The following is a 27,422-nucleotide window of genomic DNA, read 5'->3' as shown; positions in this document are numbered from 1 at the left end:
AAAATATTCCTATTACAGATGATGGAATAGCCACTCTGTAGCAATATAAGAGAACAACTCTTAAGAAAAACAGAACTGCGAGTTTAAATGGTGCTATGGAGAAAAGTTAGCTTGGATGACTATACTACTACTTCTTCTTCTTGTTCTTCTTCTTGTTCTTCTTCTTGTTCTTCTTCTTGTTCTTCTTCTTGTTCTTCTTCTTGTTCTTCTTCTTGTTCTTCTTCTTGTTCTTCTTGTTCTTGTTCCTCCCACCACTGGAAAAATAGTGGAATTTTGTGAGGAAAAGAAAACTTTAAAGGGAAAGCAGCAAACTGACTTCCAAGTCAGTCACAGTGGAAGAATACAGGAAGTCACCAAGCACTGGGGTGCGGTGGGCATGTGGAATGGATATTCAGACAACAGAAGAGAAAGTTGAAAATTATTTAATATAAGCCATTTATTTATTATTGAAGCCGCAGTATTACCTAGACTTCTATCGTGATAATTTATACTAGGATAATAGTTCGAGGCAAAACCCAAAGGGTAAAAAAATCCAACCCAAAACCCCTTCTGATGTTTACATTCTTGTAATGAACTTTTCCACACACTTTATGTAAATAACTTATTGTTTTGCATTCTTTTATGGAAGAGGGAAAAATTTGATAGACTATTGGTTTGTCCAGTGTCATTGGAGAGGTGGCACTGTCACCTTCCAATCCACTGTCACTTTTTGAAATCTATAAATGTTAAAGTCAGAAATTAAAAGTGCTCTTTTTACCTTGAAAGAGCTGTGTGTGCACGTTGTGTTATTTCGTGTCCTATAGCCACAGGCTTCGTGCTGAGCGTGGGGCTCACGATGGGGAGCTCACGATGCTCATTCTCATTGTCCCACCTTCTGGCACCACGTCTCTGATTCAAAAGCAGTTCTTAAACATCACAAAGTTTACGTAGAGAAATGCTTGCAGGGTGGAGGAGCTCCTGGCTGTGCTGGTGTTTCAAGTCCCAGTGCTGGAACCTGCCCTCGCTCAGGCTCAGCGGAGCTGGCAGGCTGCTGCCTCTCCAGGCAGGAATAGATGCAAATATATGTTTAATGTTTATGTTCATAGTAATGAAAATATTAAATAAATGGACTTAGTGAAAGGAGGTCAGAAGGGGAAGGGTGCTGTTTCTTTGCACATCGTGTTTTGAGCAGTGTGAAAAACGCCAATCACTTGTTTTTAAAATTTTTAAAGTTTAATAGTAATAAAATAGTTATAAAAATAGTAATACAGTAAGAGTCATAATAATTTGGAAAATTTGGATTAGGACAATATGAGACAATAGAAACAAAGAGTTACGGATGTCCGGGTACCTTTTCCTGGGCAGCATAAGCCTGAAAAAGGACACACGTTAACAGAGGATTAACCCTTAAAAACAATAGCCTGTTGCATATTCATACATCTCCTACATGATGCATAAATTCCATTCAAACACAGGATTCTGTCTGGGCAGTGTCAGCTTCTTCCTCATAATCCTATTGGCATCATCCTGCCAGAGGAAGGCAGGATGAAGTTAGTTACTTCTGATAATGGAGCAATAAATTCTTTTTCTCTGAAATGTTTAGGTGTCCTGTGGCTGCTATCTCAGTGTGAGTCCTTTCTTTAGGAAAAAAATATCCTACGTAGCATAGTTTTTATTTTAACATTTTGTTATAACCTAAAACTATATTTAGCACACTACTTAAGAGAATTAATACAGCATAACTTTCTAACATAACACATAGAATATTCATTTTAATATTTGCGAAAAGCCAATCATAAAATACGCATTTTTCACGTGCAGTCCATTAAAAAGAGAAGACTTGACTCCAGTCATGCTGTGTGTCAGGAGATGGAGGTGATGCTCATGAAGTTGAAACATGAAGAAAGTGACAAAGTCTAAAACTTTGTAGAAGAGGGTGTAATGTGTAATTGCTTACATGGAAGATGTGGATTTCTTTTCTGCTCTCTGCAGAAAAGGGGCTGTGTTAGTCTGTTTTTTTTTTTTTTTTTAATTCCCCTTCACAGGCTCTGTATATGAATCTCTAATAATCAGGAAAGGAGAACCTGGTATGGATAAAAGCAACAGGCAAACTATACCTGAAGATTTTTGTAAGTCAAGGTTATGTTGGAATGCATGAGGCTTTTTAATACCCAGGAAGCTTCTTCCTAAACATATAGGGCATGACCATCCCCTACTGCATTCACTAACAAATGGAAAGCACATCCAGCCACTTTGGAAGCCAAATTGTCCTGTCAGGTTTTCTGGAGAAACAGTGCTCTGTTTAGCTGTTAAACTGAAGTATCTGTCTGGGGAATTGGCCTTTGAATATCCATTTTGTATCTCATGCTGGGTAATTTCCTTTTTAAAAGGTATTGTTTATGCTTTACTGGAAATATACTTGATGATATCCTAGTAGATATTTCTTAGAATCCTGGAAAATAACTATATAAATGATAATAATATGAAAGATATAAGTTTCAATATTACAACAGTCTCTCATTTTGTGAAGGGCTATCTTCTACAGTCTCTGTCAGAAGCCATTGGAAGAAAATAATCAAAGCAGTGAGGGAAGAAGCTTGAAATATAATTTAATGTGTTTAAACCAAATAGTGAAGCAACAGTCCCAGGTGCTGGAGAGCAATGTGAGTTAGAACATTTGGCTGCAAGCTTTTCACTTCTTCAAGTGCTGTTGGAGGAAGAATTTCTAGCCTGCTGAGGTGTTGAATATTCCATGCTCCTTCCCATTTATCCTTTCAAAAGGGCAAATGGGTCCCAGTCCCACCTTCCACATCCCCGGGCATGCTGGGCTCCGTGGTGTATTGAGCCTGCTGGAGCCAAGCACTGATGCTCTCAAACCTGAAACACTGTTTGTCCTGGCATTGCAGCTTTTCCTTGCAAGGAGAAGCTTTGTTTCAAACTGTTGTTGGAATGGCATGGCAATGTTGACCAGCATGTGGGATTTGCCTTGGTTTTGCTAGAGAAAAAGCTCTAGTGTTTTTACTTAGAGATGTCTTCACATAGCAAGTTTTCAATAACTGTAGTTTTGTGATTTAGATATCTCTGATTATGTTTGTAATTTATGAAGGAAGAAGTTGAGGAATGGCAAGTTTCTAAACAAGACAACTGTGATAGTTTTATCTTTTTGAGAATAGTTAGCAAGCATGGATAGAAACAGTAAGAAATATTGAATTACAAAAATAAAAAATGCAAGCTGACCATTGGTCCTAAAGTGTCATCAAGCTTAGGGCCAGATTGCATATTAATTATCACTCCTCTACCCAAATTAAACTTGTTTTGCAAAATTTATTTTTCTGGGAAAAAAAAATCTATTCTTGCTTCATGCTCAGTATTCTTGATTATTCCTGGAGCATTATAATGAATCAATGTAATAACACCTTAGCTACAACCACTGTAGCATTGGATGGAAATTTCATTATTGACATTTATTAATAAGTATTTACCATGTCTTCTTTTGGGGTTCTTTTGTAGTGTTGTTTCTGCTCAGTAAAGTTGTTTGGGATTTTTTTTCAAGAGGAATGTATGTAGTCTGTAAGATGGAGGATATCAGATCTCTGCAAACTGGGCTAACATGGCAAGCTGACAATTGTAACTGAGATTATTGGTGTAGTGTAGCCTCTTCTTCTGCATCTGCAAAGTGAGGGAAAGGGCAAGGGCATGAAATGTAACGTTACAAGTGTCTGAACAGTGCTTGGAAGTATTTAAAGGATCAGGATGTGCATATGTCATGTCATGTGGTATTTAGCAAGAAGAATGAAATGCTAAATGAAACTCAGCAGAAAAAAATAGGGCATCAAACACTGTCTAAATACAGAACTTTTAAATACAGATAGGATTAAATGTAAGGTTGTTACAAAAATTTCATTTGGGCAGCAGCAAGTCATCACTTTCATTTTAGGCTGTTGTTTACTCAGCCAATTTTTAAAGTGATTTTGCAATGTTGTTGACTTAATGGAAGCCATATCTGCATGGAGAAAAGCATCTAAGTAAATAAATGCATAAGAGATGCTAAAGGATTGGTCAGATCCTTATCACATGGTTTATTAGAAGCAGGATATATTGTGAGATTAAAAAGCAAGAGAGATTGAAATGTGTAAGCACTGGAAATGGTGAGCTGCAGGAATCAGTGGTGGGTCCCACTATTCCCTGGCAGCCTTTCAGTGCCAATCCCATGTGTGAGGACATGACTGACAGAGCTGCACTGATGCAAGGGTACAGACAGGGCTATCATGAGTTCAGCTCTTGCTCCCACTTCAAGAAATTGAGCTTAGAGCTTCATTTGGATGATCTGGAGCAAGTTATGTTGGCTAAAGCAGAGTTTTGCTGGCATAGGCTGAATTTTGCTGGCATATGATGTATACATGATAGGTGTGCTTTGCCTTCAGAGAATTGCTAGTGCTGTTGTGTAGAGAGAATGCCCTGGAGCTACTGGGTAGGCAATGGTATGCCTGTACCTACAACATAGTTTAGTATAAGGAGATTTTGATATAAGCCTCTCAAATTTTATTCTTATTGTAATGATATTTATGTGGTATTTACCCTTTCCTATCCTCACCACCATTTCCTGACTGAAAGCAAGATCTGAAATTGCTTTGCTGAAGGACAAAGCATCCATCTGTTGTGCTGGAACAATCTACCTTGTAATGAAAAGGCCCTGGCTCCCTGTCCTTCATGACTCCACAAACAGCATCAAACCTGCCTCCTGCCCCTCTCTGTACTTCCCTTCCCACCCATGTATTTCCTGGGTCAGCTGGAGGAAATTTGGCAGATTCCCCATGCACGTGTACTCTTGTGTCCCAGGGCTTTTCTATACAGAGGGCTTCTTTCAAAGCAAAATACAGTATGAGGATTTATAGTGCTATAAATTCTTGGCAAGATAGTAAACTGCTGTCCACAAATACTTCATTGACTCCACAGCTCACAGAACTACTTGTGTCCCTGTTTAGACTGAGCAGACAACACAGGTATCCATTTATTTTTTCACAAAATATGGCTTTTATACATGTAGGAGGATGCTCATTTATACCTGTTAGTTATCTGTATATTCAATTTACCAGAAAAAAAATGCATCCCAGAAATTTAGGACCATACTCTTACCTACTATGGCCATTTTTCAGAATAATGTATTTGTAGAATGATTTATTACCTTTCTCTTCACCACCCTACTTTATATGCTTCACTATGCTCTTTGTAAAAGTACTTCCTCCATAACTGTAAATCTGCCTGTGCATATGACTAAGTCTTCTTTGGTTTTTATTTATTATTTGTATTGCAGCAGTACTTACAGGTTTTATTTATAGAGGTATTTACCTGTATTGGTTATGTGGCTATATATAGCTTTTTTTTTTTAATTCATATTACTTCAGTGCCTGAAAATGCGGCACTAGTTAATTTATCCTCACAATATGGAGTTAGTATGACTAAGGCATTATTATTCCATGTTTTACTGTGGGAAAACTGAGAAATAAAGGGTCCACTTATGCTGATCCCTTTGTGCTTCTCCATAGGAAGCTCACAAGGGCTGCCTTCGGCAGTATCCCTGTATTGGCAGCCACACTACAGGCCTTTTTGGTAATTTTGAGAATGCCTCAGACATGTCCATGCTGCACATGGCATCCTTGGGAATGAGAACTGTCCAACGAGTCCTTGGATCATGCCATGGCCCCCCTTTAGCCTTTGCTGTAGCTCTTTGTAGCTCTGCCTCATACTTATTATTCCTTATCCATGTAAATCCATGTGCTGAAATGCAGGTGGAAATGATAAGTAGTGAGCACAAGGACACAAGAACGATCCAGAGGCTCCACACAGATCTAAGGGAGGGGAAAATAAAGACATTTTTCTATGGATTATGAGAGCCTTGGTCATATTGGCCATTGCCAGAGCACCAGCATTGTGCTGGCATCAGAGATGTGCCAGGCTGTGATTGCCAAAATCATTGTGTTTCTGGAGTCCATGGCTCCTGCTCTTACTGTGTGTTACAACTGCTGTTCGGTTGTATTTTTCTTCAGATCTGTGTTGGTCAGTGATGGCTGATGAATTTCAAGATATTGAAGAGATTTGTTGAGGGCTTACTTGAGCTTTGTTTTATTCATCACTGTGTCTGGATGTCTGTTCTGGAGGAACAGAGCAATGACTGATCTGTGTGGGTAACAGTTCCTATTGACTTTCCATAAATTGTTCTGGTTTTTATGGTTTCCTCAAATGTGAAACAAAGGCTGGGTTTCCTGCTGGGGGCCTTATCAGGGCTCTGACTGCTTTTGCTGGTCTATGAGAGCAACCTGGCATGGTAACAGTGTTCTGTTCAAAGTAACAACAGAGGAGACAACACCACAGAAAGCCAGTGATGTGGAGATTTTAAACAGGTAAGTACTGACCATGCCATCGTGGGCACAGAGTTGTTGTAAACAGAGGAATTCTGAAGTATGATCCTATTAGATCTACCTTCAGGAGATATGTTAAAATGTAGAAGAGATGACCTAGCCAAATTAAATTGAGAATAGGGCAAATCTGGGAGAAAAACCTCCAAAGGGGTTCCTCTAGAAAGTAGATTCAAGTTGTCCCTCCCCCAAGTGGTTTGGGAAAATATTTCCTTCGAGAAAAGTGGAAAAAACTGTTTATTTAGCAGGTAAAGCATTCACCAGCACAAAAAAATGAACAATATTAAACAATAAAACCTCTTGCTGCTCCAAAGAGCTGACAAACTCAGCAGGTCCCTTGGTGGGCAGCAGCTCAGCTCACTCAGTCTCTGATCAGTCCCTCCAGTGCTGGAAATGCCTCGGCCCAGGCCCGGCCCGGTGCCCACAGCTGGAGCTGCCGGTGCTCTGCTGGGTGTTCTGTCCAGAGCAGGGTTAAACAGGTCCAGGAGAAACAAAAACCACAGTGCAGGGAACTTCTCTGCCTCAGCTAGCTAAAATCTAACTAAAACCAAAGGAGAGCCCTGTCCTGCTGTCTGTCCATGCTGCAGACAACACAGTCCAGGAGCAGGAAGAAGTGAGTGCAGTTCCTGATAACAAACTCTACACTTCTTCTCTCCCCTCTTCGCTCTCAGAACCATCTTAAAAGTGCAAAACTTCTTTCTGGGCTAAACAGATCAATGGGGATACAAGCATCATAAAGTCACCACCCCAGGACAGAATAATAATGAAGAAAAACACTCAGAGAGTAGGAACTCTGAGGATTTACCACTCCACTCACCATCCAGTGATCAGTTCTTGCCATTGGGGCCAAAGTTTTAACTCTACCATTAGAATGTTGTAAAGAACATGGTGATTTTAGGAAGTGGGTTATAGAGTGTGTGTGACAGATTCTGCTTGTATCTGCACCCTCTAAGGTGCAGGTTCATTAAGGGAGGTTTATTAATTTACTCCATATTTAAATATGGGTATCTAACAGCAGGATTTGGCCTTACTACTCTGATATATACAGCATAAAAGCACTTTAAAATTTGTATTTCTTGTTAAATAGCATAAAATTACATACTTTCAGGTTAATTAAACCATTTCTCAATGCTGGTTGCTGTTGATGGTATATTTAAATGTCAGATTCACAATAAGCACTTATGCTTCCTGATGATAAATGGCTTCCTTTTAAATATCCCAATGCATCCAAACCATGTGGATTTCTTCTCTGCTCAGTCTGCATTCCCATTTGGTCTACATTAGGGTTCAGACACCCAAAGACTGAATAAAGACTGAAAATACAAAATTCAGGAACTGAATAAAACCTCATCAGGCCCTATATAGTATTCCTTACATAGCCAAAAATTTCCAGTGAAGGCAGCAGAATATTCAGCAGGAAAGGGTAGGTAAAAGTGGACTTACACTGACTGTCAGATGCTTTGTTGTAAAAATCTAAGAGCAACTTTTCCAAATTTATTTTCTGTGGGAACTGGCAAACAAACACCCTGCTGGAAGAAAATGAATGACCAGGGAATGTGGGGTCAATGAGGAATGTTGTCAGGATGGCTTCTTGTTTGGGGATCCAAATGATGATGTATTGAAGAACAGGACACAACTTTGAACACAGCCCAGGGACAAGAACCCAGATGGGCTGAGGGTCCAGGATTATATATGGGATAAGAGGAGATGGTTCAGGGGATCAGGGTCCAATGGGAGTAGGGCAAAATGGTGCAAGGTGTGGTTAAAAACAAAGGGAGCCTTTGGGGATTGACTGGGCAGAGAAATGTGACAAATCAGGGCCAATGGGGATTCAGGGGAGGGAGAACAGTTGAGGAGGCATACAAAAATGGAAATAGGGGCTGAACAGGGGGCAAATGGGACAACAGAACTCACAGGGAATTAACATCTGAATGCAGAGGCTTGTGGGAAAGAGGCTTTTCTCACCCTAACCTTGGGGTACATTATTTATTGTAACTCCTCCAAGGATGAGGTATGATTTTAGTCGCTGGCCCTTTGGCCTCTACAAGGGAATAATTGTGAGTCCCAGTTTCTGGAGACCAGACCATGGTTGAGCAGAAGGAGATTAACTGAAAACTACTTTAGTTTTGTCAGTGGTTCCTGGTCCTGCAAGAGTGATGGAGCTGTCAGCATATTTGTATTTCCTTATATCCAGAAGTACTTCATTGTCCTGTGTATAGACAACCAAACAGAAGAGACCAGGTTAAAGGAGGGAAATGCAATTGCTCCAATTTCATGCCTTTTCTTGGGAGCAATTCTAACTGCCTGTAAAAGAAAGTCTTAAAATTTAGGAAGATAAAAATATAGAAGTGTGGGCAGTAGGGGAGGGGAGTTTTCTGCCCCTCTGCCTTGCTCAGGTGAGATCCCACCTGCAGAGCTGCCTCCAGCCCTGGGTCCCAGTACAGGAAGGACATGGAGCAGCTGGAGCAAGTCCAGAGGAGGCACCAAGATGATCAGAGGGATGGAGCAGCTCTGCTGTGAGGAAACCCAGGGAGAATTCAGATTGCTCAGCCTGGAGAAGAGAAGCTTTGCAGGGACTTAATTGTCTGAAGGACCCAACAAGGAAGGTGAAGACAGTTTGGACAGGGGTCAGGAGCGACAGGACAAGAGACAATGGCTTCAAACTGACAGAGGGTAGGGTTAGATGAGATATTGGGAAGAAATTTATCCCTGTAAGGGTGGGTGAGGCACTGGCTCAGGTTGCCCAGAGGAGCTCTGGCTGCAGTATGGAGCTGGAAGCAGCCTGGTCTTGTGGAACATGTCCCTGCCCATGGCAGGGGGTAGGATGGGATGGGCTTTAAAGGTCTTTTCCAACCCAAGCCTTTCTGGAATTCTGTGATTCTGTGAATATATAGGCAGTCCCTTTATGGAAGTTTCTGTGATATTTTCATACATTTTTATATATTATCCATACAAACAAAATTCGGAGTCCCATATTCTAATGCTGAGAGTTTTTAGCACATGATTGTTTTGACATTAATCAGAGTAGCTCCCATGGAGAGCTTTGATTCACTTCAGAATTGCAAAGAACGCTCTAAAAATGATAATACACTGTAGCTATTTCATTGTAATTGGAGGCTGTCTGTGCTTCACAGAAATTATCAGTCAAGCATTCCTGAAAATGTCAGAATTTTCAAGTTAGTTCTATTTAAAATGGAGGACCAAGAATGTGAGGGGATGGATAGAAAATTTGATGGCTGTGTGATTCAAACTTGAAGTGCAGTTTGCAATAGTGAAAGATGATCAGCTTTGGGGCTGGAGAAGTCATCTCCTAGGTATTTTTCTAAATTATGGGATGCATAAATAGGTCTACTTATTCTACATGCGCTGTTACTTTAATAAAAGGCACCACTTTAGGAAATGAAAAGCTTTGGAATATTGCTAAAGGTTTAGTTCCATTTATTGTTTAAAGGTGAGGTTTTCTCATTATCTTCAGAGTCTGTGGGATAGCTGAATAATTTGCAGGAAGCTGTTTGATACCAGACTGCAAACTCTGTATTTATCCACTTTCAATGTTCATATTGCAAACACAGGCATGATAAGATCTCCTATTGGTGTTCTAACTGTATCAGGATTTGGCAATTGGTCTGCTGCTAATCTCACAATGTGCATTTGTGTCTATATTGAAATTGGTTGGAAAAATGTATCAGGAAATACTGATCTTCAGCTGTTTCATGTATAAATGTGGTGGGGTTGGTGAGAGAAATGGGTGAGACAGTAGATGCTGTAAACACAGAGTGCTGATGGACACTCAAGTAGGAAACAGAAGTATCTTAGAAGTAATTCCTGACAGTAATAAAGGCAGTAATTCTATTTCATTTGTGGATTTCATCAGTGGATTATAAACTTGTTTCACATCGCAATATAAGTAGTGTTTGTGTTATATTAATATTTATTAGTACTTATTGATGCTAGGGCTTAGTACTACTCAGTAAGTACTTTATTAGTACTTATTGATGCTAGTTGTTCTCTTTTCCTCACATCACAGCCATTTCATTAACATTCAAGTTATATTGCTACACAATAAGCAATTAAAATTGTTTGTGTGTGTTTGTGAGAGAGAAGAAAGTAATCTGTGTGTGGAGAAATTCCTGTAGAGAAGGACAGACCCTCCCTGACTAGGAATCTAGAGAGCTGTGCTCCAAGTGATGGAGTTCTATTTGTACTAGTTAAAGATTTGGTTCTTTGAATGCATATTTCAACCCACAGGCACTGTTTTGCTGTTCATATAAGAGTGGCTTGCATGGGTTTCCTGCCTTTTAATGGGGTGTTTGTGTATCCCTTGCCTTGACTGTGGGCAGTGCCTCTTCAGGAGTGGGATTGTGCTCTATGTTAAATGGTCTTTTTGTGTGACATGTGCAGGACTGCCAACTTGGAGGATAATGTGAGTCACAAAGTGCCTGATCCAAATTTAACCAAATTTGTTCATCTCTAAATTTAGAGAATAGCTGAATGGCAAGACAGATATATTTCAGTTTCCATCAGTGACAAGGACAGAGTGTTGGCGGATGCCTGTTAAAAGCTATAGGGTGTGTTTTTGATACTCATATATGTGTGTATGGGTGGGAAAAGACTAGTTACTTTCATTTATCATGAGCCTGTTTCTTCTTTGGCTGCTTTTAAATCACTCTTGGGCTTGATGTTTCTTCTGTGCAGATAATTCTTGTGCAGATGGTATGCTGTGGTCTTGAGTCGTGGTTTTGCCCTCTTGAGTAGAAAGACTTGCATTGGAATTGGATTTTTATCATTATGAAAGCTGAGATATAGACCCTTTTAAAATAAGGCAGGCACCAGGCAAGGTAAGACAAACCAAAATTCTTTTTGTTGATCTTACAATCAGGCTTCAATATCAGTAATTTCAGAAAACTATTTCAAGTTTATCCTCTATTTGAGCATAACCCTGAGTTAACATGTATATAATTCACATGTCTTCAAGAGGATTAGTCATAACCATGTATCAGTTGATATTTACCTGCTTTTCTGTGCTAGGGTCCTAATCTTTTTGACAGTTCTAATTCTTTGGCTAAATACTGTCCTTGGAGATTTTACCAGTTAAGGCAAGACCATCCCCACTGTTTTTGTGCAAGGCATTTTGTTAATGGGTATGACTGTTTGTCTGGGGGGGTTTTCTCCATGAGATCTTTATTATAGGCATTTGTTTAGCCTCTTTTTCGTGTTTTATTTTATTACAATCCCAGTTCAGTGACTTGTGTGATCAAATTTGCACATGTAGGATATTACAAACAATTTGATTGTTGCATCCCTCACTGAATCCAGCAATGAGACTGGCTGGGTTGGAGATGTGTTCATTTTTATTTGCAGGATCACTGCAATAGCAGTGACTGAATAGGCAATAACAGAATGTGAATGACAGCTTTGATAGAATTAAAGCAACATTGTGCTTCCTGTACTTTGCTGAACTGGTAATGATTATTTAGGGGTTTTACCTTAAATATTTCACACTTTTTGGGTGTGAAATAAACCCATGAGTCAGTATTGTTTAATTTAATATAACATTAATTTTCCTTTGAATAATATCTTAGTACAGTAAGGTTTTTTTTTAAGGAAGGATATTGTAGACTAGTAGTAATAAGCATACTGTAGAAATTTGACAGAGATGCTACAGGGATACTATGATTTTAGAAGACTGTATATGGTAATTAGGTAGCATTTGCTCTAATGAAACCCCACAACCCAATTTGCTGTTTTCACTTTTTTTAGGGTGAAGCATTACTATATTATTTTCCCTCACGCTTGACTTTTCAAAATAGAAGCCTATCCTCCATATTCTGTCAACATGTAATTTTTAACATTTCCTGTAATGTGGGAAATTAGACACTGCATGTGTTATTATTGCTAGAAAAGGACAGCCCAACTTCCCTAATAAGTATGAGAAGATAAAAAGCTCCAGGTTCCTGCTGTATTTGTGGTTTTAAGTGGGTTTCAAAGCCAGAGTAAGTGGCCTTGAACCATCACTCTGATGGCTCAGAATTGTCAAGTCTTGAGGAACATGAGCTCTAACTCTCATTCTTCTAGCCTGAATCCAGAAATTTGTTCTGAATTTAGAAGTTATTACATAGAACCAGAATTAATTTATATCTTGGCATATCATGACGTGTTTACACTTGAGTAAGTTTAAGTTTATAAGCCTTAATAACACAGTATTTCTCAGCAAATTCTATGAGCATTGTTAAATGTGTGAGTTTGGAACATCTCCACTGAAGTCAGGTCTAGAGAAGCTTTATTTGTGCCAGAAGAATTAATATACAAGATACATCACTAGCATGTCTTTCACGATTTTCCTAATGACAGTACAATAGGCTTGGCAAGCTATTAGCGGGGTTTTTTTGTTATTATTATTACTACTATATTTTCTTTTAAAAGGGATGTTTTCATACTGTAATCTTCATATCCTGCAGCTGTGGTAGGACAGTGGTGCTTTAGTAGCTGCTGGGTCTGTTGAAGATTTTCACTCCTGCCTGAGCTCACTTGAGGGAGAGGTGTGAAACTGCTTTGTGTGACACTGTTCATACATTTTCCCTTTACTTGGGAATATTTCTGCAAACTGTGAATGCAGACTAAGTAATTTGAAAACATTAGTCATTAAAAACCAGATCAACCTGGAACAGCTGAGTAGTTAAACAGAAAACCTTTTATGAATCATCAGAGCAAGAGCCTATAGGTGCGATCACAGCTGCTGAGTCTTGCTTCAACTCATTGGCATTATGCTCATTTGTGCAGGAGGTGGAGACTTAATTAGTTAAATATGGTTTCTGAATAAGGCTACAAATCACAGAACAGGTAGGTGCATGCTAATGCATTCAGCACACCCAAACTTTCTTTTTATTTTATTTCAATTCAGAAATTTAGAGTGTGATCTAATGCCTGTTGAAAAAAATCCTAATAAAAAAACCCTTAACAAATAATATCTATATATAAAAATTTATTTTTATAACATATGTAGAAGTAATTTATAATTCTTTTCATTTAAAAAATGGTGCATTAAAAAAAGCTACTGACCAGTAAATACTATGGTGCAAATTGTGTTTAGGAATAGGCATTTGGCACAGATGTCTCCTTGCGTAAGTAATCAATGGGATTTCTGAAACAGGGAAAAATGTGGGCTGTAGTCATTGTGTTTTCCCTTTGCCAGAATACATACCTACAGTGTGTTCAGAGTTTGTATTTTTCAGTGCACCCAGATGGCAATGTGCAAGAAGTAGAGATAGTGGTTTGAAAATCCTATGGTAAAAGCAGAGATAAATTGGGTGGTGCTCTGAAAAGCCTGAGAGACACAGGAAAAGCAGAACATTGCTTGTTTTATCTCTGCATATTCTCTTCTGATACCTGCATGAGATGTGATACCACCTTGGTCTTCCTTGCAAATGAGTGGTGATAAAAGGGATGAGTACAAAAACCTCAGCAACAACTAAGAATTTGGTTTTCAAAGCAGGTGTGGAATTTAAGGTGGTGCTTTGCCTCCTACTGCTGCCCCCATGCAGAGAGAGCTGTTCCAGGACAAAAGTCCAAGTCATTGTTAATTGACTATAAGGAGAGTTGTTTCAAATAGTATTTTTGGTGCCCAAAGAAAGGATAGTTTCAAAAATATTGATATTTTGAAAAAGCAACAGGACATATGTATTTCCAATTGTCTACTTCATAGCGATCATAAATTGCATATGCAAGCATGATTAATGAACTCTGAGTAAAGGGAGAGGAAGTGGGGAGAACAAACACTTTTAAAACCTATAAACCTTTACATTTCTATGAAATTCCATTTAATTAATGTTCATACAAAATATGTGTCTGAAATAACAGCCTCTTTAGATGCAATGAAATGTGAAACTGATACCTTATTCCATCAGTTTATTGGAAATACCATGCACAGTGATTTCACCAGATTTTGGAGAATGAAAAATTATTTCCACTGATTTTTATGCAAGTTGAGTCTAGAAGGAAAGAAAAAATATGTATCTAAACATGTTTTACAAGAGCCTCAAAGTTATGTCCAAAGGCCTGTTGCTTTTATTGGTGGACTCTGAAAACATGCTAGTATTCAGATGTTCAGGTGAGCTAGAGGACAGCAGTTATCCAGGATTTGTGAGGAAAGGGGCAGCAAGTTTTAGGTCAAATCAACTTGGAGGCTGCATACAGTGCTTGGCATTTATATAAAGCAAGCTTAAAGTTGAATGCAGCATTCAAGTTGTAAAATGGGTGTAGAATGGGTAAAAATCCCCTGCAATTACTTCAGCGATGATCCATTCAGGTTAAGAATTTTCGTCTTTGCTGTTGCCATAGCAATCTGTTCCCCTGTCACTAGCACATTAAAAATCCATTCTGTAAAACTGTTGGTGCCAATATTGAACACATAACAGACAAAAAGATTTTTTTAATAGCTTAGGTTCAACACGAAGAAGACCTAGATCTTAAAAAGATGCATATGTTCTTTAAAAAGAAGTAGATTAGTATTTCCATAATTCATTGCAGGAACACAGTATTTGTGCTGCAGTATTGATGTCAGTATAAAATAATTTGCAAATAATCCAGCAATGTAGTGTCAGTTGAGCTCAAATAATTGAACTGTTCAGCTGAGATACAACAAACCCATATGTTCCTGAGTTAAACTCTTATTTTGGTAACGTGCTGTAGAACTGAATGTGTCTTTGACCTTCTGCTGCTGGTTGAGTCTGATTCTCTTCAGTGATTGACTGGAGTGATTTAATCCTGGTGTAATTCTGGAGTGGGAGAACAGTTATGTCCCCTAACAGCTTTACATCTGTGATGTAATCTCAAACTGCTCATGGACACAAGCTCTGCAATGGGTTTGTACAGATAATGAATGGTAGCAATAAGTCCTTAAGCATTTGTTACTACATCTAAAGGAGGGGGGAAGGCAATTTATTATTCAAAGTGAACATAGCAATGGTTTGACAAATATAGGTACCCAAACTGAGTAAAATGCAAATATTTTCAATTGAGATACAATATCTAGATATATACATGGGCGTGTGTGTGTGTATTCATTCAGGGCTGAAAGGCAGAAGCTTGCTTAAATCACAAATAGTCCTAAATTTGAAAACTCAGGCATTGACTAAATAAGTCATAACATAATAGCTGGAAACTGAATATATGGCCCTTAGTCTGATCACTGATAATGCAGGTCTCATCTTTTTTTCTGCAGCAGCATCCTTTTATCCTCTGACCATCTCTAGACTTCATCCTTTGAATTCTTATTCTCTGCCCATGCCATACTTCTTTGTTTCACTTTTTATGTCTTCCACTTGCTACTCTCCTCACACTTCTATACCTCAGTTGTCTTTGAGAGCCTTTATCCTGGGATGAGGTTGATTTTATGGCAGGAGAATCATAGGAGGTTCACAGAACGTTCTGAGTTGAAAGGGACCCACAAGGCTCATTGAATCCAACTCCTGTTGGTTACTCCTGTAGTTACAATGCAAGGCATTAATAGAAATGACAGTGATAAGTGATCTTCTTCTATAACTGCACTTGGCAATATCTCTTAAATTTTTCATTTTCTTTTGGTTGAATGGGAGGAACTGTTTTTTTAGGTTTTTGGTGGTGTTGTTTTGTTTTTTTTTTTTTTTTTGTTTGGTTTTGGTTTTTTTTTTTTTTTTTTTTTTTTTTTTTTTTTTTTTTGTCTTTTAATGCAATTGTGTCCTCTTGTTTGGGGACTTGAGCTGGTTTTCCCATTTTATTCCTATTATCTTAGTGAATAAACTGTCCAGTGAAAAGGATGATTTCCCTTGGATCCCTTCACCTCTTTTTGCAATTTGAATGACCCTTTGGAAGGTGCTGCTGGATGAAATTTACCCAACAGGGTTTGCAGATCCCCTCCACAGCAGGCCTGCTGCATTCGTGTCTGAGAGCACCTGTGGATGGCTGAATCAAAACCATGTCCCTGACATGCCAGATCCCTGTCTGCCTGTGGAGGTGGCTGGAGACAGGAGTTGGGAAATGTCTTGTGTCCCAGTCACATGTGTTCATTATCCAGTAACTCCTGCACTGAGGGATGGAGTGGTTGAGCTTTCTGTCCCAGTCCAGGGCTGGAGGTTGAGGTAAGAGCAAAAGATCATGAGCTCCCAAAATGCTTTTGGATGTAAAGTTTAGTGAATTAGACAGTAGGAAATACACTGGATGTATTTGTTCTTATTTGAAAAAAACCCCAACTGTATAAAGTAATGTCTGATTTAAATGCATACAATCAAACCTGAGGCAAACTGAAATTTGGCTTTTCACTTCCCCATCCCTTCACATTATAGATGTTTCAGGGAGTCACCAGAAAAGCCTTAGACAAAGGAGAGATTCAGAAATATCTTTGACTTTTATGGACCTTTTCATTAAAATGCTTAGAGCTGTAAATGTAGAATTGAGAAATTCATTTATCTTTACAAAAGTGCTGCTATCCTGCACTCATAAAATAGTCTTTTAAATTATTGTTTCTGCTTGTATCAATAAATCCATACAAAATGCTTAAAGGTCAAGCATTGCCAGAAAAATGTCTTTTCAGCTTGTTAATTAGGAGTTTATGAGAATGTGCACAACCTTGCTCTTTGGATAAACTGGAAAAGAAGGAGAAAAGAAAAAAGTCCCCATGGATAAAAACGATAGTGTGGAATTAGTGAGTGGCAAGTCTTTGCTCCATCAGGCTCACCATGGCCTGGACAACTGGGGCATGAAAACAGGAGGAACAAAAGTTTATTTTTCTGTTTGTTGGGGAGGTATCTTGATTAGTAACCTCCTGAGGCCCATGGGCTTGAGCTGAGGGCCCAACTTGAGCTGATGTATGAAGGGGAGTGTGAGCAGGATCTGACATGTCACAGCTTGAGCCATGGGAAATTTGTCCAGTTCTCATTGTGTGGCCAAGGGCATCAGATAAAGACACTTATGTTTTTATTTCCCATTTATTTTTCCTATGTTTATGTACAGCTTGAACAAGAACAAATCAGTGTAAATTGTACCCAGAGACAAACTGCCCAACCACCCATTCTGGCACCTCCTTCATTGCAGAGAGCACAACTGGGATTCCCTGTTTCATACTTCACTTCTTTCACTCATTGTCATGGAGACATCCTGGTCTGCCTAAAAATTAGGCCACTTGGTTGAAGGTCTCCATGCATGGATGAGATGAAGTTAATCAGTCACATGGATTAGACACTGGAATTTCCAGCTGCACAACAATCTAGCCCTGACCATTATCATTTTACCTCTAAATCTAGACTTTTTTAATCACTAAAATGGAGACAATAATACTGACCTAGGCAAAGTACCCAGACATAAGAGATGAAATGTGTTACAGGAAAAGTACAGAGGTTATCGAATTTTTGAATAGCTGGAACCATTTATTGCCCAAGCTGGGAAATAGTAACAAAACAATGTAAATAGTGAAAAATAAAATAGATTCTTACATCTCTCTCTGTCTGAACATACTGAACATCTCATGCTAATATTAACATGAGATTGAAATTCTGATTTTTTCCTTGGCCATATGATTTCTATACTGAGATTGTTTCCTTGAATATTCAATAACAGATCCTTACTATAAAATCATTTGTAAAGGGAAGGCTGCATCTTTGTCACTGAAAATTTCATAACTTAAGAGTGCCATTATTTGGTTTTGTACTTTTGTGTTTGCTGCAGAACTGCTCCTTCAGGAAATAAATCTGATTAAATTTTTGAAAGTGCAGGTGACAAAAGTGACAGTAGTTCATTTCTCCACTACCCACAGATGATTCCTCCTGACTTTGCCTTCAAGTGAAGCTGAGGAAACAGTGCAGAGTAGTTTTGTCGTGTTTCTTATTTGTTCTCTCATTTCTTTTGTCTCAATCATTCACTGTTTTGAAACCTGAACCATAATTGGCCCAGCAGTGCACCCAGGGGCTGACAGGACCTCCTTCCTCGCAGGACAGACAGTCATTCTGTTCTAGATGCTTGGTTGGTTTTTTATTCCCTGGAGATATTTAAAGTAGTACAAGAGAAGAGCTTTTTTGCTCAGACATGGAGTTTTTTATGCATCTTAACAATTGATCACTCTATCTTACTTAACATCTTAGTAATTTGACTCTTATCTTTATAATCAGTTCCCAATTTCATTCAGTGTCGACTCTTTGTATTTTAATGGCATCACAGAATCATTAAGGTTGGAAAAGACATCCAAGATCATCAAGTGCAGCCTTGGACTGAACACCACCATGCCAACCACTGTGTATTCTGCTGTCCAGTTTGGACATCTTTGCAAATCCTTGTGTATCTGTAGGAATAGGAATGTTAGAATGTGTGTTTGCAAGGTCAGAGGCAGCAGCCTTTAAAGCACAACTTTCCAGAAGGCAGAACTTTTTGTTTCTAACTTTCTGTAGAGGGTATCTGTGCAGCCCAGGAGAAGTAGTGGTGGCCCTGGTATTTCCAAGTAGACCTTGGACTTCACTTGTGGTAAAAGAAATCTTATTTGGGACAGTAGGAAAATATAGATCCTATGTGTGATAAACTTTCTGTAGCATGAATTGGAAAGTTCACTTTGGTATTTACCCTAAAAAATCTGAATCTGGGCTGAATTGATTACAGTTTGTTCCAATATTAAGCAGGAAGTTGTGATGAGTCTAATAAATGCCCACAGCAGTAGGTGGCATCTTAATTTCTCCTTCTCCCCAGAATGCTCATCATGGTATTCTTGCTGATGTGTGAGGGCAGTGAAGTTGTTCAGTCAGATCCTTCCCCTTGTTTTCAGTCCATGTATCACCCCATAAGCAAACTGTGGCAGAAATACCCCCTTCTGTTCCTCACCCTGCTGCCAGATCCTTAATTTCTAAAGGAAAGTGTAACTTACTTGTGTTGTCATCCATGGATGGAAATATGGAAATGCTGCTCTCTCAGCCCCCCTTTCCCTCTTCTCTTGGCTTGAGACAGAATTTTAATGGAGTATATTTTTCCATGGATAATCCAGGGCACTGGTAATCCACGAGTACTCAAGAAAAATTGTCTTGCATGTTTTTAACTGTTCAGCTCTCCTTGTTGTTTTAATCAGACAAATCCTCAAATGTTAATCTTTCCTGAATATGCAGCATCACACCCCCAAATGTCTCTGACAGGAGTAGCAGAGGTAAAAAATATAAATGCTGTAGGAGAAGTTTATTAAGAATATTCTGCCTGAATACACTTGTTATTTCTCATCAAACACTGGAGACAGAATGAAATAGACTGTTTTGCCACTCTGTGGGTGAGGTCTGAGGAGAACATATCAGTATGGATATGACACAGTTTCACTTTCCTTGAGCTGATTATGTTATAGTTTCTTTTCTACTGACAAATTTCATTACCAGATTGAGGTAATAATAGCATATTTTATCTTGCTGGCTGTGATCCAAACTCTTGGTTTACAGCAGAGTTAAATTTAGAGAAATTGAGTTGAATCTATATTTTTCTCCATATTAGCTATTTCTAACAGCCTGGTAAGATTCTCTGTTTGGTGACTAAGTGTCTCTTGCTGTTATAACGACAGTCATATGCTTGCTTATATTTCTGTGTCATCCCAACAGTGATAACAAAATGCTAGATAAAAGTTACAAAACCTTGCCCAAAGAATATTGGCCAGTAAACCAAAGTATTTTTAGAACTTTTGGTTAGAAGCTGTGGCTTCCCCATCCCTGGAAATGTCCAAGGCCATATTGGATGGAGTTTGGAGCAACCTGGTCTGGTGGAAAGTGCCCCTGCCCATGCTGGGGGGTGAAATTGGGTGATCTTTAAGGTCCCTTCCAATCCAAGCCATTCCATGATTTTGTGAATTGAAATCAGGGATGAAAGACATTGAATGGGAAAAGTTAGCTGTCTTCTTTACATATATGGCCCAATCATAAATTTGTAAGTTATCTGCTTTTTCCATCCTATCTTAAATAAGCTTTGAATAAATTTAGTGTACAACTAAGAAAAGGGTGAGTAACAAAAATAAGCACAGGTAGTAATAAATGCTCTCTTGGCCCAAATGGGTGTCAGCTCAATGTTGTGTGGCAGTGTGCTGTAGTAGATTTATAGGCAGCTTTCCATTTTAATAATTCAGTATTTACTATTTCCTGAGGCACAGCAAATATCTCTTTGTGACCCTGGCTGCCATGAAATGCATCATTGTACCAATACACATCACTGTGGTGCATTTCAGATCTTTTTTGAAAACAGTTTGGTGCCTCCTAGAGAGCCTTCAGCCAGGGCAGCTGGGAAGAGAAAAAGAGCTGGAAGGGAACTGCTGGCTCAGAGAGATTCTGTCTGGGAAAGCTTTACGATTGTTTTAAGCTGTGTTCAAATGTTTTTCTTCCAACAGGCTTTGGGAACTATCACTGCAGTGCCCATTAAGGTTCCTCAGGTCAGCTCCTTGCAGAGGTTGGCAGGACAAGGACCAGCAGTGCTACCTCAGGTACAAAATACACTTTCAAAGAGGGGGTTGTGTCATTTTGTACATATTCTCTGCTTCTGTCTACTGCCCAGGCCTGGGTGCATCAGCACACTGACTTTGCAGAGTTGTGTTTTTCTTCAGTCCATGAAAAACATAATTCTTCTGGGTGTGTACTGATAGCACAATGAAAAGCTATAAAAAGTAATGCAGATTCATTGTGGAAGAGCAAAATACATATGGTGGAATGTAAATTTATGCTTTAAAGTTGAATCACAAATCAAAGTGAAAATCTGCAATTCTGTAATTAAAAGAACTGGTGGCAGTGTTAACCTTCCTGTTCAAGATCTAACCCCACGTTCTGTTTCACTGACTTATTTGCCTTGTCTATCCCAATACAAAGTTTTGGCCCAGCTAACCCAGGTGCCAGACTGAGGAAAGATTCTCTGAGCAAGAGTGAAAGGAGAGTTGCACTCACTGTTTTTTAAAATGTTTCAAACTGTCTTCTTTTCTGAACACCAATCACTGTTTCTATAACTATGCACTTTATTCCCCATATCAATCCTCTTTCTCAAAATTTTTGGATGTCATTTTCAATAGGTGTTTTGCTGCAGTTCTATGGTTTGCTCTTCACATTAATGATTATTAAGTATAAATATATGTCTCCCACTGTGGCCCTCACTGCTCTGGTCCAGGAAAACTAGAAACTTCATATGGAAATATAAAAATTCCAGGAAGCAAGGGCATGTGATACCACACAGGTATTATGGTAAAAAGCACCTCCTCCTTCTTCCTTGTAGTGTTGTGAAAACAAGCACCTAATAAAAAATTATTTTGGAAATTAAGAGGTGTATATTATCTTCCAGTAGGAGCTGGAAATGGCGCAGAATTAAACCCAGTCACAGTCCATGTCCTCAGTTTCATTCATCAGACTTGGTCACTGACCAGGCTGGCCACTAACCTCCTTCTGTCCCCATGGGTGACAGGCAAGGCCCCATACCTTGCTCTGAGTTACTGGCACAATCCTGCCATTCTAGGGCTGCCTTTCAGAGATGTAAATTCCCATCTCCTAAGCATACCAACAAGTTGAGTCCAGCTGGGTTTGGCACCTGCTGAAACCTTTACTTTGTTTGCCTATGTAACAGCAAATTACTGGGACAGCAGAACCGTATTCATCACTCCTCTACCAATAATTTGGAATATTTCACAGGGAATGAAAGCAGTGTCCAGACTCAGATGTTATCTGTGGCTCAGTTTTGTTCTGGAAGGTATGGAACCTTCCTCAGCCTTCATCTCTGCCAAGTCTAGTTGTGACAGTGAAGTTGTGACAAATCTAGTTATGACAATAAGTAAAAAAAAGTACACCAACTGCTCCCTGGCATTTCTCCTTTTGGCCAGTCTCATTATTTCTTTGGGATTCAAATTCTCTTCAGATTTACAGATAGGCATAAATATTACCATGCTGGCTGGACAGAAAGAGGAGGCTCCTCCATTTTGAGGCCTCATCATGTCTAAAGGGGTTTTATATATTTGACACTTCTGCGCTCCTCATCTTGACAGCCTCTTTTGATTTACCCCATGCAAACAAAATCATACCACAGAAGTAAAATAAGGTATTTAACAAGAGTTACATAAAATAATGCATACAGCTCCCTCATTTTCCACATTAGTAGAGATACTTGTCATTTGTTTTGTTCATTTAAATGGGTTTATGATATGACCCCCTGGAAGCTTTTCCATCTGGGCAATGAAGTTTCAAAATTTGCACATTCACAAGTGGCAGCAAAATCCCATCACTTAGAACTGCTAATTAAGCGGTGAGCAAACAAACATTACTTACAAGTTCTTTGCGCAATACAAACAATATTTTGGGCATTCATTATTTGCCAAAACAAGCTTCTTTGGCAGACGTTTGTGGGGTTTTTGGTGTTTGGTTTTTTTTTTGTTTTGTTTTGGGTTTTTTTTGTTTGGTTGTTTGTTTGGTTAGTTTTTTCCTAAATATGAAGGTATTTTTGCTTTCATCAAGTAAGTGAGCTGTGATGTCTGAGAAGCTAATTCCAGAGAGCCTTTCTCTTCTTTGGTCTTTGAGGTCTCCAGCTGAGTAAGATGCTTTGAAACTGCAGACTCTCCACTGCGCTCTAAGAAGAAAATCCTGGAGGTCCTCTCCTTAAACACTGTGGTACTCTGGAGCTATTCCTCTTCCTTATGGCACCATCTGCTCTTAGGAGGGGGTGGCACTCTCTCAGGTTGAGTTCCAATATCCAGCTGCAGTGCAAATATTCTGCTTATTTTGAACCGGTTACAGACAAATCTAAGTTGCACTGTACCCACCTAGAGGTACATGGGAATGTCATTTTCTGTGCTTCAACAGGAAGATTTTAAGTGAAAAGGTAAAAATATTAAAATAAATTCCCTGTTTTATTGCCAGTAATTTGGGCCTAGTCCAGTCCTCACTCAAATTAATGGAGAAACTGTGATATTTTGAATGGCAGTTAGGTCAGAGAGATAGAATTGTAATCTGGTTTATCTTTCCATGGTGGTTGAAGGCACAGTTTGGGATGGCTTTGCTCATGACACTGCTGCTTCGAACAGAGCAGTGTCTGCATTGGAGGAATCACACAGGTTAGTGGTGAAAACAAACAGGTACTCACAGGGCCTCAGGTGAAATATGTATGTGTCAGCCAACTCTGCCAAGTTCTGCTGTCAGACGCTGCCTAGATTTTATCTTCTGCAGTGACTTTATGCTTAGGTTGGAAATGAGTGTGTGGCAGTTATCTTCTGTTAATTGGGCAGTTTTCTTTATCTCTTCCACAACCCATCCTCCCTGCTGGGAGATATCTTCTGTTCATGGGCCATTGAGTGTCACTGCATGGCTGTTAAAATTACATCATCCCATTGGGAGATGCTCTGCCCCGAGGGAGAAGCCAAGCATTCCTACCTGGATGCAATCTGAGATTTGGAACACCACAGCAGCCTTTTCCACTGGATTCCCAGAGGAGCAGCTCTTTCCCACTGGATTCCCAGAGGAAGACCAGGCCCATCTACACCACCACAGGACCTTCAGGGGAATACTCCTCCTTTCTACAGGATCCCTGCTCCAACAGAACCAACCCTGTCACTCCAGGAGGGCTGCAGCCACCATTTAATGGGAGTGCTACCAACACCCTGACCAACAGGGTGTCAGGTCTATTCTGACTCTGTCAATGTTGTTTTGTATTACTACATTGTTTATTTTATTTTTATTTTCTTTTCTTCCCTAGTGAAGTACTGTTATTCATGCTCCCATATCTTTGATGAGAGCCCCCTTAATTTCAAAATTATAACAATTTGCGGAGAGGGTTTTACATTTTCCATTTCAGGAGAGGCTTCTGCCTTCCTTAGCAGACACCTGTCCTTTCAAACCTACACTTTAATGTGTGTCTGAATGTGGTCACTGGGCTGCCCTGGGACAAGCTCTGTTGTCTTGGTTTGTGTTTATTCTTCACTGGGTACCATGTGAGCCCAGCAAGAGTCCCCACATGTTCCCAAATGTTAAAAACACAGTCCTATTTTAAAATTTCATGTCATAGTTCTCATGAGCACATTTCTACTGGTAGTTGCTGCTTCTCTTCACATGTGTACCAAACTCAGGTACTGCTCCTGGCTTCCTTAGTAGTAGGGCTTCTGGAAGATTTCTTGGAAGGAAAACAACTCCTAGAAACAGACATAAGTTTTGGGATGCCACTGTGTACTGTAGAAGAAATAGGCTGATCTGTGGCAAAGTTGGTCTGCTGCTCCAGTGCCGGGATGGCCCCTCCAGCAGCCACCTCCCTACACCTCAAAAGAAAAAAGAGGAATTGTACATGCTTTTTCTTCCTTAAATATGTCATCACAGACGTGTCACTAACTGCATCAATTGGCTTAGCAGCATGTCTGTTTTCAGAGCCAGCCTGCTATTGGTTTGTCAGGCATGCAGCTTCTAGCAGCTTCCCACAGAAAAATCACTTCTGTGGCTGGCTTCTTCCCTCCTCACCAAAAAAACCAAGCCATGTAAAACCAAACCAGTGTTCAAAACATTGATAACATTTTTAATAAAGAGCTCCCACCTGACTGCCTTATGCCGACCTCCACAAAAAGCAGAGCTGGCAGATTCCCACTCAAACGTCCTTCTCAACAAAACATCCATTTCTGTAGTATCAAGCAAAGATGAAGGAGAAGAAAAACTAAGTTAGATTGTTTTGCCTTCTTAAAAAAACTGCCCAGGAGTTCTATTAGCTGCATGTCACCTTTACATTTAAGTTAGCAGTCCATGACTAACAACTGAAATACCAAATCATGGCAGGTACACAGCACCTGGGAGATGCCTGATCTGGAGTGTGTGCAATTTGAACACATGTGAAAATACTGCTGAGTGACTCCTGGGTGGTGGTGTGTGTAAACTGAGAGACCAGGCTTTGTTTCGAGGGGCTTACTGCAGTTCTGCCCTTGCTGAAGTTCTGCTCAATTTTGCTCAATTTTGTTGTGATCAGATTAAGGTTTCTTCCCTGGTCTGCTCCATCCAGAGCAGCAGGATTGAAAATGTGGGCTGGAGCTGCTCCTTGGGTTCTGCCCTGAATTTCACAACATCCTTCTGAAGGTTCACAGGCTAATATTCCAGGGATATGCTAAAGAGAGGCCTAAGTTGTATGTGAACATGGGATTCACTTATTCTGGGTCATCTTGCCTGGGCTTTCCACAATGAAGAGTAACTTCTTTTTTATGTAGCCCCATCAAGGGGAAGGAAGAAAAGAAAGAAATCTTCCCTGTGGGAAGAAAATAAACTGTGTTTATTTTGACAGTGGTCCTAGAGCAGGCTGAAGATAATTAGGAGCTTATTGGAAAAGGAACTAAAAATGAACCAAGCTGCAAATACTTGTACTTGAATGAATGGGGCAACCTGGATTTTAGGGAGTGCCATTGCTGCAAATTTAAGGAGAATTTTTATTTTTGCCTAATTTTTACTGATCAAAAAAGAAGAGGGAGGGAGTCAGTCCTCAGCTGGCACAAATAGACCCAGCTTTATTGAAGTCAGTGTGCATCTGTTCATTCTGGTGAAGGATATGATTACCCCATATTGCACTCATTTTATCAGCCATTGCTAATGTTTTCTGTGTAATCCTCTAAAGTTTTCAAGAATGAAAGCTCTGGCTGCTGCTCCCAGCACTTTGCCTCTGTGACATATGAATTGTGCCAAATCCATTTTGAGTTTTTGTTTTCAAGCTCTGAGTACAAGGGTGAAGTGAAAATAAAGTGTGAATAATGGTCTTTCTCTCAAAGGCAATGTGATATTGTGTTGAGCTGAAAAACTTACTTTCATACAGATGGGCCCTGCTAGTATGAAGGGCTGATGGATGCTGAGCATGATCCAGCTGATATCTGATACAGGGGAAGGGGAAGGCTCTTCAGTGTTGCTGACAAAGCTAGAACAAGATCCAGGGACTGGAAGCTGAAGTTAGGAAAATTCAACCTTGCTATAAAATGCCAGTCACGAGCATAAAAAAAACAAAAAAAAAAACCAACCAAACCAAAATTAACAATTTACTGGAGCTCATCATTAAGAAGTCTTTAGTATTTTCTTTTGAAATCAGTCTTCAGTTTCTGGGAGAAATTATATGTCCAGCCGATGAACTGGAGGATCACAGCGATCCCTTTTGGATTTGTAATTGAAGTACTCCATGTTAACTTCCTTTCTTTCCTAGACCTGAGGGAGAGCACATTTGCCAGAAATGCCCTTAACAATTCTCATATCACCTGCAGATCTTCACAGATGTAACTGTTCTAATTAAATCCTGTCCTTTAGGACTACATAGGATTGCCCACAGAGATTGGAGGAACTGTGTGACTTTCCTCCCTTCTCCTTTTTCCCCATACCTCTATAGGTTGGATCTTGAGGACTTCTTTTGTAAGAGGTTTTCTTTCTTACCTTATTTTTCTTTTCTACAGCAGGTGAGTGGCTCACCTGTTGGGATTGTCTTGGTTTACAAGACAAGTGTCTGCTAGGGAAGGCAGAAAAAGCCTCTCTTGGAATGGAGAGTGTAAACCCCCTCCCTCTGGATTATCAAAATCGTGAAATCAAGGGGCTCCCAGGCAAAGATATGGGAATAGGAATAACAGGTCTTTACTAGTATGTATAATAAAACAAACAAACAAACAACAATAACAGCTTTGGCTCTAACAACAAACAGAACCCGAACCCAGTCCCAGCCTTTTGAGCTTCATACAGGGACATCTGGATGAAGCTTAATAATATGGGATATACAAGAAGTCATGTAGTAGAATCAGCTCACAGGAGCTGATTCTTTCCTGATTTGAAGCTCTTTAAAATATATTAAATTAGAAGTTGTTGAACAAAAGAGCGCTCTGTACATCTCACAGGATTGGGTGCTCTCTTATTTCTGTGTCTGAAAAGCAGACAGCTGCCACCTAGTGAGTGCTCGGATTTGAGAATATCTCCTTGAAAAATGTGCTCACCTGCAGCTATCTGAGGAGTAGCAGCCTGAACATTGCCACAGGAAATGAAATGTTTCTGTTAGTGTGGGTATGGAGGAAACTCAAGAACAACATGGGTTTAGGAA

General features: G+C 39.6%; 1 protein-coding gene across 4 annotated transcripts in view; it reads left to right on the top strand.

Moving 5' to 3' along the window:
- The window catches only part of PHF21B (PHD finger protein 21B), a 142,886-nt gene that overhangs the window by 83,949 nt on the left and 31,515 nt on the right, over positions 1-27,422 (top strand). For all 4 annotated transcript variants that reach the window (XM_071422272.1, XM_071422271.1, XM_071422274.1 and 1 more), the window contains one exon: positions 20,761-20,853. In XM_071422272.1, the coding sequence (XP_071278373.1) occupies positions 20,761-20,853 (93 nt within the window). The remainder of the gene's footprint in view (positions 1-20,760; positions 20,854-27,422) is intronic.

The sequence above is a fragment of the Agelaius tricolor genome, unplaced genomic scaffold, assembly GCF_023055355.1.
Source record: "Agelaius tricolor isolate 1412-34295 unplaced genomic scaffold, bAgeTri1.0.p SCAF_3, whole genome shotgun sequence".
NCBI lineage: Eukaryota > Metazoa > Chordata > Aves > Passeriformes > Icteridae > Agelaius > Agelaius tricolor.
Note: the sequence above shows the minus strand (reverse complement) of the source record. Positions and strands in the feature narration are given on the sequence as shown.